The following is a 16350-nucleotide window of genomic DNA, read 5'->3' as shown; positions in this document are numbered from 1 at the left end:
TAGGTGGCTCCCAGATAAAGGTGAAGGGGCTTATTTCAAACGGGGATTTAAAATGCAAGGGCTTGTCTGTATTACTGAGGTTTTCTGGTCATTGAGCAAGCCAGTGGAAAGCTACTTCAACCAAAATCCTCAGTGAAGGAGAGAGGTAAATGGACAGGTCGCCATTGTAAGACCTGTTTTATGGAACTAAACGTGAACCGAAGCCTTGAATCTTGAAGGTGCACGGAGAAGGCATGAGGGGCAGTGAATGTGGGATGGGAGCAACTTTGAACTCTGAGTGGGGGCTGGAGCAGGTGACTTCCACGGGTCCCTTTCAACCTAAATTATTCCACGACTGTCCAGAGACTGGAGTAAAAATATGTCTCCTTATCTATGTCAGACAGTCTTCTAGTCTCTGCTGTTACCTGGAGCATAAAAGAAGTGGCATTATAAGAATAACTATGCTAGGTTAGTCCAAGGAGACCCATAGCAGATCCTTATGGATTTATGTGAAAGATGATATACAGAGAATTGTAGGCAGACAGTTAAGACCTGATTGCCAGTAATCTAAGGATAAGAACTTGAATTTGCCTATGTTATCCTCCATATTAGTGTGTTGCTGGGAATGATGAATGATGTCACATATAAACTGAGAGATACTACAGGAACTTCCAAATGTCCCTCATTTTACTTGTGTAATGTAATTGTGATGCCATTGTAGTTCTTTGGACCACTGTGTATACTATTAGGGCCCATAAACTGTGTTCAAACACTGATTATGAGCCAGAGTGGTTAAAGAGATTACAGCTTCTTGTAATGAATCTTGCTTTCCAATTTGGCAAATCACGTTGCCTTGTGTAAGTTGGGTCTGATTTGTGGGCCACATAAGATCTCTGTGTTCAACTTCAGAATCCTGTCAGTATGAGCTGGGGTTTGTCTTTCTGCTTGTTGTTTTTCTCCATGTATAGATCAGAAAGCAGGACTAGCCTGCTTCAATATCTCTTTTATTTTGAATACAAAAGAAGAATTGCAGTTGTGAGAGTCCTCTTCAGGATGTTCTTACCAGTTTTCTGAATCTGGGTATTTTTTTTGTTTCCCCTCTAGCAAATTGTTGAACATTGAAGGTCAGTTGATCAATATTTGTGCCCAGCTTTCTTCAGTCAGTGGTAGCTGAAGACAGTGAATATATATTAAAAGTTTGGGCAGTTAATTTTTAAGCATAATTGTCAGCTAACTCTTCAGGATAAGCAATTCAGACTACCCAAAATGTGCGCCACTGTGCAGGCAGGTCAGTATACAGTGATCTTGCAGGCTGAAATATATAGTGTACTGCTGCTGGTTGTTCCTTTTCTGGACAAATTGCTGTTTGTATCTTTTTTCTTGTAGGAGATGAGTTATTTTTATAGCTTATTACTTTTAGCAGTTATACTGTTATGAAGTGAGTAGTTATTATCTGAATGTTACAGTCTTTTTTTGGTTGCATGTTATGCTGTGAATGTCTTAAAGCCTTGTGGGAGAGAAAAGGATATTGTGATGTGTGCATGAAATAACAGGATGGAATTCAACGCTAACTTATTTTTCCCCTTTGCCTTGTAGAAGAGGAAGATGGTGTTTGGGAGAATGGACTTTCTTATGAATGTCGCACTCTGCTTTTCAAAGCCGTTCACAACCTGTTGGAGAGGTGTCTGATGAACAGGAATTTCGTACGCATTGGGAAGTGGTTTGTGAAGCCTTATGAGAAAGATGAAAAACCTATAAACAAAAGGTAGGATGTTTTATGTTGCTGTACTAAAGAAGTTGTAGGGTTTATTTAAGCTTCACGCTAGAAGAAATATTTAATGAAGAGTGCTCTGTTTATAGTTTATTTGGGGATCTGGATCTCTGCTTTTCCTTGGTTTTCTGCCTTTCTGGAGGTCTTCAAAACTTCCTTATGAATGAAGGAAATAATACTAAAGGTAGCAGGCAGTCTTTTGTGGTACTCATATACAGACCATGGGTAATAGGGATATTGGAAAAAAACCTAGAGTCTTCTAGAAAGGAAGAAAAGGATACCCGTTCTGGACTTGCCACTGTAGTGACTGGGACTAATTCTCACTGTAAATACTAAGAAAGACTCACTCTTTGAGCAAGTGGGGTATAAAAAGCTATTTACAGGCACCACACGATGCCTTGGGTAAGTTGCATCTTATGGGAGATGTTGAGAGGAGTTTGAAATATCGGCTCCTGGTCAGAAAGAAGGTTGTGTCTGGAAAAGCTGGCGTTAAAAGAACACATGTGGCCTCCACATTGAGGGGGAGGAGGATGAGAAGAGAATTTTTGATTTAAATTGGAAGGACTTCTTCTCATGGTTCTAACGTGGTTTGACACGGTCTATGTTGCCTAGCAATAAATAATGAAATGAATAAAAACTAGGTTAGCTGGAACAAGTTTAATCGCTGTTCCCAAATCAGCTTTTAAAATACAAAGTAATTTAAAGCTTAGATGATGGGGGGTTTTTGTGTGTATGTATTTTTTTGTGTGTGTGTCTATGTATGTGTTAAATCTTGCATGCAGGAAATTTTGAGATCAGTGGCTTTGCTTTCTGGGTGTGGAGTTGGCCATTGTTGGTATCTTCTGCAATAAATTTAAACTTGAAAGAAAATTAGAGTGGTTTTGGAGCAAAAGAAGCAGAAGCACATGTTTGTGTGTGTTTCTATTAGTACTTGTGAACTCCTGCTTTTAATTTACGTATAAACTTGTCCTTTAGTTCTAGGCATCTCTTTCTCCCCACTGATCAGGGCAAATGTTTCCTCTCTGGGGTGTCCTTGTCCATCCATTTCTTCTGTGTGTTGTTGCTGTAAATCAATAGTAAAGAGTTTACTTCTAACTATTTAGGCCAATATTGTCTTGGCACAGTCTGGGTTTTCCTCATTTGAGGAACTGGTTTTCCAAATTGCCTTTTGAAACTAGCATTAGTTATGTCATGGCATCTCTTACAGTAATTCTATAAAGTGCTCTACAGCAACCGGCAAAGCTGATGAAAGCTTTTAAAATAAAATAGCAGTGTTTGTTTAATCTGGAGCCTCTTGATTCTTTCAGAAGGTCAGCATGCTTGATGAAAATAACTGAAGAAATTGTGTGCTTTACCTCCACCACAACTTCATCATAAGTAGTCCAGAACTCTTGGAAAAATACATAGGAAGATGAGACAGATCTGTGTAAGACAATTTCATGGCAGAGAAATCTTGATAGCTCAGTTCCACATGATATTCTTGAGTATTGGCTTTTATGAAACAAAGTGAAGGGAATGGCTGACAGATGTGCATACTTGTGGCAGATTTGGCTCATCCCTTCTAGGAATATCTAGAATTTGGATAATCTACACTCTCTGTAAAGTTGGACTCTTCAGAGGTATTGGTTCAGGCCTCTGCTGTTCCCAGCAACTTCTTGTGGGAGAAACCCAAATGATTCAAATAGGTGTTTTGGGATACCACCTCTGTGGCTAGAAAGTGTGTTTTGCTTCATCTCAGGCCTTGTTACTGTTCTCTTTAGTGCCTGCTTCCATCCGATAGTATTACATATGCTTTGCTTTCTTTGGGAATGTTCTTTGCATTAACATTTGGAAACCCTGAGATAGAATTCATGTGCCTGTATAACTAAAAGGCAGTTAGTATTCTGGGGATACAAAGTCTGTTACCGGACTGCTTCAGAGCATAGTTTATACTACTACATGCTCTGGGGTTTGGCCAGCTGCTGTATAGACTGGTTCTCTGTGTATTGTAACTACAGGTTTTTATAAGGTTGGTTGTTCTTGCTGGTAATCTTTAATTTCAAGGACTTTGATTAGTAACTGAGTAGTTGGTGCTCTTGGTGGTGGAGGTAACGTCTCCGTAGGTGCTTTCTGGAGCTGTGGTTGAGCTATGTGCAGGACTTTAGTCCTCCTTTTCCCCAGTGCTTCTCTTTGAAGGATGTGTGAACAGAGCTATTTCTTTCATTTGAAGCTGATCCCATCTGGATTTTTCCGAGTTCTGTTTGAAAGCATGTGGTTCCAGAATGTGAGATTTTGTGTTATCTGTTCCCGCAACAATAGGAATTAGTAGAGTTGCATTTTTTGTCTCCACATAGTAGTGCAACAGGCTGTGGATGTAAGGCTATGGTTTCTAATAGGTGTTTGGCCATGAGGAAAGATCTTCAGGCAGCCGTGGCTTCCTGTCTGCTGCTGTGTTGTTCTTCCTCCTTTCATAAGGTTATATTAAATTAATAAATAAAACCCCGAACCAACCAATCAAAATCCAAAAAAATCCATTTCATCATTGCATTGCATACATTTTAATTTTAAAGGGACCACAGTCCTCAATTTTCATAAACTGTTGCCACTGTGACGTGAATAGATGACCAAGAAACTAAGAATTAGATTATTTTAAATGTCTGCTGTTTAATTATGTTTAATGATGTGACTCCTAAACCAAACTTACTAAACTAACCTCATATTATTAGTACTGTATTATTCTAATGTATCTTAACAATTTTGCCATGGAAAGAGTAAAAACCTCATCTGTTTGCATTCTGCAGTCACATGCTGGATGTTGACAAGGCTGCAAGGTAATAACCATGACCTGCTCTTCCCTCCCTCCCCCTGCTTCTCACCAGTCTAAAACCAGCATTGAGAAAAGTGAGACAGTCATGTATTTGGTGAAATTTGATCTGTTAGAACAAGTCACGATTACTGTGCCTGAGGAAACTGTCTGAGGTTTTCAAGTATGCCAGTCCCACTTCTGTTTATAGATAGGGCAGGAATGGAGTCTCTGACTCCCTAAAGTGTGTTGTGGTGGGCTTTTGTCATTGCCCGTTTATAAGTAGGCAGTTTTCAGTTTTCAGGAATGGGTGATGGGGGTCAGGAGGAGAACAACAGCAGAATAAAAGACAAACGAGAAAGTTTTGCTAATGGTCCGAGTTGTAACCAAACGGGGGGAGGAAAAAATCATTGCCTCCATATTTGTCACAACCCTTTTCAATCACTTAGAGCAAGGTAGATTACAGAAGCTCAGTGATGTGGTTTAAATGACTGTGTATTAAATTACAGAGTTTTCCAAATAGGAATGTCATCCTCTTCTTTCTCCTTTCCAAACTATTGTGGTGTTATTGCTGTGTTCAGAAATATGGTGGTGTATGCTTTATTCCAAAATCCACCTATAAATATATGAGACAGAGATTGGGATCTGCTGCATCCAGTTGTCTGTCTAGTTTTCTTGTTAGGCTGCTCAAGTAACAGCCTTTGGATGTGACTTTTCCTCTGGCCAACTGGATAATAAAATAGTACTGTGCTTGGAATAAATATGATTAGGAAACTTGTCAGATTAAACACTATTTGAGATACAACTCCTTGATGAAGATTTAATCTGACAGTCCTAATGAAACAAAAGTATGAACTGCTTATGTGGAGGATTTCCTCTGAAGTTTTGGTAAGAAGTGCAACTGGTTAAACTTTAACACAATCAAAATACCAGTAAGCAAATAATTGAGTAATCCTGAGTTTGTGGGAGGATCTGATAGACAACTGAAAATCTACAACACCAAAAGCCACTGTATTACTGGTATGGTTGACTTTTTTTTTCCCCCCTCTCATTGTAAATAGGGAAGAATATAACCAATTGCAGTGGGTGGCAAACCAGAACTTGTGTCTGACAAAAACAAAACACCCCCCCCTCCCCCCCCCGAAAATAAAGCGCCACACACACAAAACAAATAATAAAAAAACAAAAAAAAAATACCAAAACCCATGTGGAAAATTAGAAGTGATAAGCTTATCATAGCTTACAAAATGAAACTTGCTGCACGGGTTTCACAGGTAATGCTCTTTCACGTTAGTCTGGGTACAGGATTTTATAATGCCAAGCCACTGTAGTCTTAGTATTTTCATGGAAATACTATTTTAGCTACCTGATGTAAACAGTAAATATGACTGCTGAAAAAAATTCATAGATATAGATTTGGTATTGTTATAAGCATTTGTAAATGTCGTTATCTTGTTCTAAAGGTGTGATTGTCATAGGTCTCAGTATATGTATTTTTATTCTGCCTCCCTCATTCTGAGGTGAAACTAGCCAAACTGGCTCTGATCCCTGGGTTTGGTGCAAGTGTGTTGGCAAATCTGCAGTCTTGAATGGCTGTGGCCATTCAAAAACATGCAGAAATGTTTGTCTTGATAATGTAGCAGCATGAATGAGATCACCTATTGTCTGTTTGGTCTTCACTGCCCTCAAGACAAAGGAATGCCCTCCTTCCAGTCCTGAGCCCACCTTTCTGACTTTTCCCCCTGTTTGGCTATGTTTTTCCCATTTCCCTTGGGTCTTCTTTTCACAGGAACAGAGTAGTTTGCTTCTTGATCCCTCTAGAATGATGCTGTGAATTATTATTAGGGAACAGATTGAGCTTTAGAATTAAAGCTCTAAAATGGCCTCATACTTGAGGGAGTTAAGCACACAAGAACAACGTGTAGCCACAGGTTTCACATTTAGTTCATGTATTTAATTCAATGTCTTAATCGCTGAAAATAAGTGCTCTTCCTTGATACTGTTGGAATATTTTCTATTAAGTCTGTTCAACTCTTTTTGCAGTGTAAATTTCCTCTCTATGTTAATCTTTAAATCAAACAATGTCAACATTTTTTTCCAACAGCTCTAATGAGGCTGTTCTGGCATCATGTCCTGGCAGGAGAGCAGGTGATGTTTTTCCTTTTACTGTAGACAGCTGGAATTGAGAGCTGCTGTAAGTAGGACAGTGCAGGATAAACAGCAGGAGCTGAGAGCATTGATCACATGATTGTCTCTTTGGAATATTGGGTTGCTACAGAGACTACAAGCAGACAAATTTAGCACTTTACATCACAAAGCAGTTTTCTCATATTTAGCTTAAGTTACAGTGGTAGTTGATTCATTAGGAAAGCTGAAAAAATGATACGGCCCTTGGTTTTTAGGTTTCAACAATAAATCTGTGCTCTTTTTGTACACTGAACAATAAGATAACAGAAAAACCATAGAGGTACTTCAGACTTTGTTAAATGAAAATCCCATAACACATTTCAATTTTGAACTTTGAGGGGAAAAAAAACCCACAACCCTGGCTTAACAAGATGTTTGTAAATGTCTCGGAATGGAAAACAGCAGTACATTGAAAGCTGTTACACTGTCTTGAGAGTAATGTCTAGCTATTATCCGTTTTCCAAATATGATTTGGATTCTCACTCTTTATAGCACATGTATATTTCATTGCGAAAGCTCAAGTTCAGATAATTGAGATTTGCATCCTCAGTAATTAAAGGATGCTAAAGTATAAGGTGCTAGTTTATTAGTCTCACTTAAATTCTGAAATACAGGAGCATGAGCAAACTTTTTGTAGTATTGCTTATAATTGTTGTATCTGGAGAAATAGACTTTATGGGTATACACAAACTTCTAGTTGCGTTCTGAAAAAATCAGTTTTGCTTCTTTGTAAGATGCCGTGCTGGAGTTTCAACCTTGTTTCTGTTGGGATGAAGCTCATTAAGAATGAGGTTAATTTACAAATGTGGATGTCTTTAAGGTAAATATGACCTGTTAGGAAATACAGGTCACTGGCTACATTTGTATTTGTTTTAGTGTGTTGAACTTGGTTATGGAATAAATAAGTGTTTTTAACTTGCAGGTCTAACTAAAAACATTTTCAGCTATGTAAAGAATATTTTGGAGAGCCTTTTGACAGTAGTCATTAATGATGTGCTTTGAACTGGAAGTTTTTTCTCCTTTGCTATTAGCAATGTTTTTTGCTTTGTGTTATCATCAAAATCAGCTTTCTGCTATATTTACCTTCATGTCCACAGGGAGTTACTCAGGGATGCTTAGAAAAATGTCTGCTGTTCCATCTTTTTGTCAGTAGTTAGAGAAGCATCTGTGTTTTGAGGTCTTATTACTTCATGTTAAGATACAGAATGTGTAACTTGCTAGAAAATGTAGATGTGCATTTGTTTAGATTTCTTTGTGCTTTCACATTAAGGATGTTAGTGCCACTGTGTCTGCTTGACGTGCAGATCTCGTGATGGGGCTGATACAAACTCTGATGTTGTAGGGGAATTTGTAGCCAAGGGCAAGAAAGGCACATTTGTGAATTGATTAATGGTGATTCAAGCTCTTATCATAAAAAGTAGTACTGCAGTGTAATGAGAGTGTGTGATAACCCATTCTTCCTAGAGAACTAGGAACTAATTTCTCCTATCCTCCATTTGCCTCAGCCCCTAGCACTTCAAAATCAAAACACCTCTCTCCACGTAGCTAAAAGACAACCTGAGAGAGCTCATGAAGTGTGTAATAATTGAAACAACTTGTATATTTGCCTTGTGGGTTTTCTCCTTTGGTGTTTGAGGGTTTTTTTTTTTTTGTGTGTGTGTGTTTTGTTTGTTGTTTTTTTTTTTTTTGTTTTGTGTTTTTTTTTTTTTGTGATTTAAGAAATTTAAAAAACCTTTTTTTTTTTTCTTGGGAATGATTGTTAGTGCTGTGTTAATATAAATCTGATTTTAGTATTTTACTTCTTTCATATTTTGCTTATTACAGCAAATTCATATTTAATTTCTTACTCCTTTCTAGTCTGAATTAAGATGTGGAATTTCATAATTCAGGATTATGACTGGTCTGTGGAAATTGAGAGTGCCATGTTTAAAATAAGATGGGCTGTTGAAGCAGCCTAAGTGTGATGGTGGCTGTATAGAAAGCTTCTTGTCATAAGTGTCATGAGCCCATTGCAGCGTTATGGCTGTACCTGGAAGATTTATAAAGTCACAAAGCACCACTCTGAACGCACGCTTACAAAGGAAAGGTGGTAGATGGGCTGTCTTGAGGGAGTTGCTTCCGCTTTTCTTCTCTTAGCTTGGAAAGCCTCAAGTGGCTTGGCAGCTTCACTCTTTCTTCTCGGTGATGAAAAGCCCTAGAGGGCTGCCTGACAAAGAACAAAGCGTGTGGCATAACGTATCATAGAACAGAGGACAGTGTAGTGCATGTTGAGCATGTGGTCAGGTATGTAATTCCTCGAGACTTACTCCTTGGCAGCTGTGTTTTGTTTTCTATCCTGCGCTGGTTGCTATAGTGTTGTGTCTCAACCTGGTTAAAGGAAAAAGGAGCAACTAACAACTGAATAGGAACGGTTTGAGGGCTTCATGGGGTGTGTGTGTCCCCTTCAAACTTTATTTCCATTAAAATTTTTACTTCCACAAGAACCTATTTAATTGCAGGACTGTTCTCCAGCCCAAGCATTTACTGTAGAAGGCAACTGTCACCTTTTAAAAAGCAGCTTCTTTGATACTTGAAATTTATTTAAGTGACATACAGAAATAGTTTGTAGTGAGGAATAACTATTTGGAGATGCTTCTATTTGGGCAGCTATGATGCATTGGTTGGGAACTCTCAGGTCTATTGCTGCTGCTGCTAACTATTGTCAGCCAGTCATGATATACTGATTCGTGGTCAAAATGCCCCAAAGGGTTCCGGGTGCTGGCCAAAAGGTACCAATTTTTGGCAAACATGTTATAACAGTCTGAAATAATGATGCATATTAATTAGCAATTTAAAAGTCCTAAACAAGGTGTGTTTTGTCCCACTGAAGGTGAAGTCATAGAATCCTGATTGTAATGGCAATTACTTCTGGGACAGTAATTCTACTTTCCAATGTCCGTTTTCCTCATGTAGGAAATGGCAGTAGGAAGTTTATGGCTTATAAGGATATGGTCAGGGTTAGCAGAGCCTTGACTTGGTTAGGTATTCCTGGTTCAAACCAGAAGTAATTTAGGAAGGCAATCTAGGAAAATATGAGATAAAAATTGTAAACAAAGAACAAAACAAAAAAAAAACATTTTCTTTTTCAGTTGAAACATTTGGATGCTTTTTTTTGCATTTACTATTAAATGTGCTATAGGTGTTTTAGTTACTGGAGACTCTTTTGTTGCTTCTGGTGTTGCAATCTCCTTGCCTTTAAGCTGTAGCGTGGGGCTGATTTGAAGTATGCAATCTAGTGAAGTGTGGATTAGTGAGGTTCTAATGCAGCTCATGTTTGTGAAGCACTTTGAGGATATAAAGCTCTACATAAGTACTAATGTGGAGGAAAAAAAAACAGACCTAATTATCTTTTTATCAAGAAGGTATTTTCAGAGTTGCTAATGGAAATGTACAAATCTCATGTATATGTGAATGTTAGTGTGCTGTCCCCTCCTACCCTTAAGTTTCTCTTACAAAGGTAGAAGTAGAAATTGTATTGAAATGGTTCAGATTGGTTTCTCTTTGTTTCTTTGTTTGTTTGTTTTCCCCTGCATAGAATCACAATTTCTTTGTCTCTGAAACGAAACCATCTTTTTTGGTATGATTAGAGTGAAGAGGGAATGTGGGGAAATAAATGTTATTTACACGGATGCATTTTAATGAGGTCAGGTGAGGACTATTTTGCTTAAAATTGCATCACTTCCAAATAGTGTAGCCTTTTGAAATGTTTATTTAATTTTGGTTTTAAAGTTGCTTATAGTACTGTAATTAATTCTGACTGAGTTCTGGTGCGTTCAGATCAAAATTCATAAAGAACGCTCATTCTGATGACACTTCATAACATTTATATTCAGAGATCAGTTGGTAACTGGATTATTGATATTTAAGTTCTGTGATTAGAACTTCAATGAGATGAAGTCAATCAGAAATATTAATGGAGTAACTTCATATTCGGGTGAGAAAATGAAATTTTGGGGAAAATGGGGCTTTTGTTTTCAGAATTTTGTTACAACTCTGTCCTTCTCTGCCCTTCTCTCTCCCATGTGCACGTGCAACAATACTTCACCGTAACTGTCAAAGTACCACAAAACAAACAGGCTGGGGAGGATATCCCTGATTCTCTCTCCATGCAGGGTGCAAGTTCTGAGCATTGAGGTGGTTTTAAATACTTCAGTCCCGACACGTTCTGCACAAATTATCTGGTGATCTTCTGAGCTACTTAAAATGTCTGCAAATAAAAGCATAGGGTGAACCCTGCATTAGCAAGCAGGAAACCACCAGCTTGCTCTCTGTTGTGTCCTTGACTGAATGGTGAAGGTAATTTGCCTGTTTACCCCAAAGGGATAAGTAGGTAATTTTTTTTTGCCTGATTAGGATTTTTGGTTGTGAGATGAGTTATTGAGAATAGGAGAGACAGACTTAAAGAGTGGAGAAAGATATGTGTGTATATATATGTGTGTGTGTATTGTTTTTAACAGGTTATGATAAGGTTTGAGAAGATCCCTCCTGTGCTGAGGTTGAGGTGGCTCAGTGTACTAGCAGTCAGTCTGTAGAAACGTAAGGAATTTGAGAATGTACAAAATTAGTAATAATAAAAAATAGAGTTTCTTACAAGGTCCATAAAATGGTGTGTGTAGGCGCATCCAGTGACTTACAGCTCTGGTTCTTTGTTTTCCTTCCTCCTTTTCTCCACTTCCCTGCAAAGAAACTTCATATGGGTTTGATTTTCTATTTTCCATAAGGATTCTTCATTGTTTTTCTTGTGATTATTTCCCTTGCACTGATATTTCCTGAAGTTTTGTAACCTAGCAGAAATTAGGGTGTTAAATGTGGAGAAACCTGACTAGCGTGACAAGCTAGGAAGAAATCGAATGCTATGTTTGAGTCAAGTGTTAGTTTTGCCTTTCGTGTTAACCTTTAGTTTAAAGATGACTCCTGTTTTCAGGAGATACTGTTTACACTGTGTGGGAATCTGTTTCCCCTAGCTTGTGCTTAAGGACAGCAAAGGTTTTTACTACGTATTTCTACGATGAAACAATATCATCCTATTGTGTGTAACATGACTTTGCCGCACCTCGGAAGGTACCAAGGCAAAACCCTAAGGTGGTGTGCATCATTTTGCTGTTGAACGCTTAAATTTAGAATCAGAATTAGTGAAAATTGTGTAACATTTGGATTTTCTAGAATGAATGGTGCCACGGTGCATCTGCTCTCCCTGCCGTGCCCGTAGCATGCTCACAGCTCGCATGCCAAGCCTGGCTGGCTGGTGTCAGTGACAACAGCGGTTACTCTCTTACTTTATTACTTCGTTGGAAACCTCTCCTGCTGAGTAGGGCAAGAAAGGAGTTCTAGTTTTGGGGGTTGTTTTTGTTTCTGGTTTTGATTTGGCTTTTGCATGGTGACCTTGAATTTTCCTTGCTCCTTCTTAGGACTAGTTTTGCAGAGGAATGGGTTGAAACACTTCTGTTATCATGCTGATGCTTCTTTTTGTCTTGGTTTATCTCGGTTCCATCAGATAATGCTACAATTGTCTACCCTTTATCTGTGCAATAATGCAGTATTTACCAAAGACACAGCTTACCTGCATTTAAAGTGTACTTGAAAAATATGTGCTGCTTTTTTTGTTTAAACTTTGCCTCACTTGTACTTAACTCCTAAATTGTTACGTGTCACTCAGAACCAAGAGCACCTTCCACTCTTTCACCTTAAACCATCCAATATGGTATTTTAAAAAGAAATTTGGCTTGAAAAGAAGCATTAAACTACTTGCATAAGGATTGAATTTTGATCACATTCCCATAGAGGAATTTAGTGGTGTTTGCTAGCCACCTGACTTGACTTGAACTTGAACGCATCAACAAGGTGCTTATCTCCTTCATCACTCCATTTTGGAAACTGACTTTACTGGGATTCCTAAGCAGTGTGTTATTTCATCTGCAAGGAGGTATCCTGTCCGGAGCTGACCAACTAAAGCAGTTGTGCTAAGTAGCTGTTAATGGAGAGTGATAACTTGCTCATCTGGATCCTGCCTTTTTTATATTCCTAAAGCACAATTAAATGGAGCAGCAGAGCAGCCACCACCACCGGCTTGATGCACCCTGAAAACTGCTGTGCTTCGGTCAGGGCCAGCTGCTCAGAGCAGTTCCTCATCCTCGTGCCTGCTTTGTTACTGTCATAAAAAACGTGCGGCACTTCCTGTGCCTCCTTGAACGGTTTGTGGGTTCTCTCATCCTTGAAATGTTTCAGGTCCCTAATTTTAAACCTGCTGGTAGGCAAAGCCGTGTGCCTGATGCTGTCGCCTTCTTGCTTCTCATTGTGGCGACTGCCCTGGTGGCTGCTCTTTGGGTGAGACTCAGTGAACCAATTTATACATTGGTTTATATAAACCTGCCTTTGCCGATTCCGGAATTTCCTTTTTTCCTTTACCATCTGTCTCCAGGTGGAGGAAAGAAGCATCTTGGAAATGCCACTAAAGATGTCTCTAGTAACTGCATGTGCAGAGGTTGCACTTTAATAAGGCTGCTCAGGTGCTGGAGTTTCTGTTCTTTGTGCTCTGGAGCTCTTTGTCTCTTTCAGGAATGCAAAACTTTGCATTCTCCTGTAGACCAAGCAATGCAAGCATTTCTGGAGGTCAGACAGCATGCACACAGTCCTGGGCCTTAGTTGTGGGGGTCTAATTTTATTTTGGGGGGAAATAGTCGTGTTGCATTCATACAGTCTTTCTAGGCTACAGTCATTCACAGAGCGTCTCTTCCATTTGGCCTTGTAAAGAATGCACTGTTTTTTGCTATTTTGACTAACTGAATTTTGTCTGTTTCCTTTGACTGGTTTGTTGTGGTGTTTTTCCTTTCCGTGAGACTGAGCAAGTGCCTGATGCTTCCCTTCTTACAGAGAAGGATTTATTTTCTCTTCTGTAGTTTATGAAGTACTTTTAAAGTTCTCCTTGACTTTCCCTCTTCCATTACTGACATGGTGGACCTGATTTCAAATCCAGTGTGAACAGCATCTTCTTGCTTTTAAACATCGGTTCTTTTCCTATGGGATTGTATTAGTCTGGCAGACACTTGAGAGAACCTGTAGCCAGTGCAACTGAAAATGGCTGTGCCTGTCCAACCCCTTTAAAAAGAAGGGGAAAAAAGTGTTTTCAGATGGAGCTGAGTATGAAGATGTACCAGTGCTGTGGTGGCCTGGCAGGGAGCTGCTGGTTTGCCTTCCGGCTGTATTCCTGCCCCTTATGAAGGAGGTGTGTTTATTGTTGAGGTGTCTTGCTGTACAGGACTGGTTTGGTTTTGTTTTTTCTCAAGCACTTTGGACTGAGAGAAGCATCAGTGAAGCATCAGACATTAAACAGCGATACTTGCTTTAATGACTTTAACAATGACTTGAATTTTGGCTTTTCTTAAATTGATTTTTATCTTCCCTTTCGTGTAGATACTGGATTTAATTTTTAGTGACTTGATTGGCTTCAGGAGCATGGATATAAGATTCGGTTTTTAAAACCAAAACCAGCACTTCTCAAAGCTGTTGCCATTCTTCTTGCTTTTAAATATGGCTAATACTGACTATAAATCTTAAAGTATAAATTTTGCTTAGTTGGTTTGTGGCAGGAAAACCTAGCTATGACCTCACTAAAATTAATAATGCTCAGAAATATTTGCATAGAATTTAAATAGGTATAAAAGTAATGAGTTAATTTTTATTTTTTTGTCTTGCAAAATATTATATTTTAAATTTCATCCAGACTTCAAAATATAAAGTGTGAGTCTAAAGAGATTGGAAACGTGGTGTCTGTTGTTTTCAAACTGATTGATCTTTGGTTTTGTCTCTAATGCTGGAATATTTTGTAAATGCTCCAATATGTATTAGCACATGTATTTGGCACCTCTTGCTATTTAGATAGAAGGGATTTTTGGTTACTTCATTAATAAATATCTTGGGAGGAAATGCCTTCAGACTAGTTGAGAAAGCCATCAACTTCTTTGAGGTTCTATACTTAGGAATTTTTTCCCTCCCTTCCACCCTCTGCACCCTCCCCATTTCTCTTTACCCAGCGAGCACTTGTCCTGCTCATTCACCTTCTTCTTACATGGAGATAGCAATGTTTGCACCAGTGTGGAGATCAGTCAGCATCAACCTGTGTACCTGCTCAGTGAAGAACACCTCACTCTCGCCCAGCAGTCAAACAGCCCTTTTCAAGGTAGGTTTTGCCAGTCAGTAGCAGGTATTAAAATGAATCAATGCTTCCAATTGCATAGAATGAAGACTTCTGGCAAACAATGGAAGGGGGAGAAGAGGTGTCCAAATGTCCCCTCTTTTAGAAATCTATTTTTGACTCAATATTCTTAACCTATTCATTCTCCCTACCTGTTCTTGTTTGGCTCTTCCTTTCCTGTAAATTCCTTTGGTTCCACCAGCAGATGCAGGCTATGTTCTCAAAGACAAAGGAGTGATGGGGCCTGAGTCTAACGTGGGCTGTTTGATCATTCCCTTAGACACACTTGCATTGAAGTCAGTCCTACTGCATGACCACACTGCCCTTGTTTATTAATGCTCAGTGTCCAAACTTGTTCTTTTTGAATGCAATTTGCCAGTAGCTGTGCTTTCCTAATATGGACAAGACTAAACATGAAATGGATTACTTCCCTGTGTATACGTTGTTGTAACTGTACCAAGCAGGACGAAAGGATGAGGAAACAGCTTAACTCTGACAGAATTTGCAATAGCATTTCTTTATCCCACCTGTATGCTGGTACATACATTTAACAATGTGTATCTATTACCAAAAACTTCTGCAGTGTAGTAAAACGTGAGTAGGGTGCAGTTTTGACTTAACAATGGTAAGTTATTTGGCGTGGCTGAAATAACAGTAACACTGTTTCAGTGAGGAAGAGTGCATTTTGTTTGGACATACTCTCCAATGTATTTTTATTTATCTTTTTAGTTATTCTAAGTCCCTTTGGATTAAATGGCACGCTCACAGGGCAGTCATTCAAGCTTTCTGATTCATCGACAAAAAAGCTTATTGGTGAATGGAAACAATTCTATCCTGTCACATCCAACTTGAAGGAGGGATCTGAGGAAAAACAAGAAGACATGGATTGGGAGGATGATTCTTTAGCTGCTGTTGAAGTCCTTGTTGGTTAGTACTCTGACTACCTTCTACTGAAGTATTCTGGGTGGTTCGGTCTGCAATTCCGAATGCATTGTATTCCTTTTTGTAACTATTTCCAACTGCTGTTGGTCTTCTGGCTTTTCTGTTTAATGCTCAGGACTATGTAAAGTGGGGTTTGCAGACCTGTTAGGAGGACAAGATAGCTTTTAAAACAAGATAGCTTTTAAAATAAATACATAAAGTATAATCAAAACCCCCTAGGCTATCTCCATTGACATCAGAGGTGCATCACAAGCACCTGTTTCAGGTTCTGTGCAAATTCAAATGGAACAGGGATGTCTTCAAACCCACAGTCCTGGAGAACTTGATGTACTGGGGCACAGCATTTATCTGCTGCTGTTCTAAGCCCCTGGGATGCAGTAGTTTGTTCCTCTCCTGTGGGCTGTTGACCTTTGATTTGTCAGCTAATGTAATCATTTCTCTGTAATGACTGTTACAAGC

General features: G+C 38.9%; 1 protein-coding gene across 1 annotated transcript in view; it reads left to right on the top strand.

Annotated features, from left to right (window-relative positions):
- Nucleotides 1-16350, top strand: part of MED13 (mediator complex subunit 13) — a 54803-nt gene that overhangs the window by 12409 nt on the left and 26044 nt on the right. The window contains exons 3-5 of the mRNA XM_062617134.1: nucleotides 1576-1744; nucleotides 14789-14934; nucleotides 15679-15876. Coding sequence (XP_062473118.1) covers nucleotides 1576-1744; nucleotides 14789-14934; nucleotides 15679-15876 — 513 coding nt within the window. The remainder of the gene's footprint in view (nucleotides 1-1575; nucleotides 1745-14788; nucleotides 14935-15678; nucleotides 15877-16350) is intronic.

Source organism: Pezoporus occidentalis, unplaced genomic scaffold (assembly GCF_034315485.1).
Source record: "Pezoporus occidentalis ecotype Australia unplaced genomic scaffold, CSIRO_AGI_Poc_V1 ctg192, whole genome shotgun sequence".
Lineage (NCBI taxonomy): Eukaryota > Metazoa > Chordata > Aves > Psittaciformes > Psittacidae > Pezoporus > Pezoporus occidentalis.
Note: the sequence above shows the minus strand (reverse complement) of the source record. Positions and strands in the feature narration are given on the sequence as shown.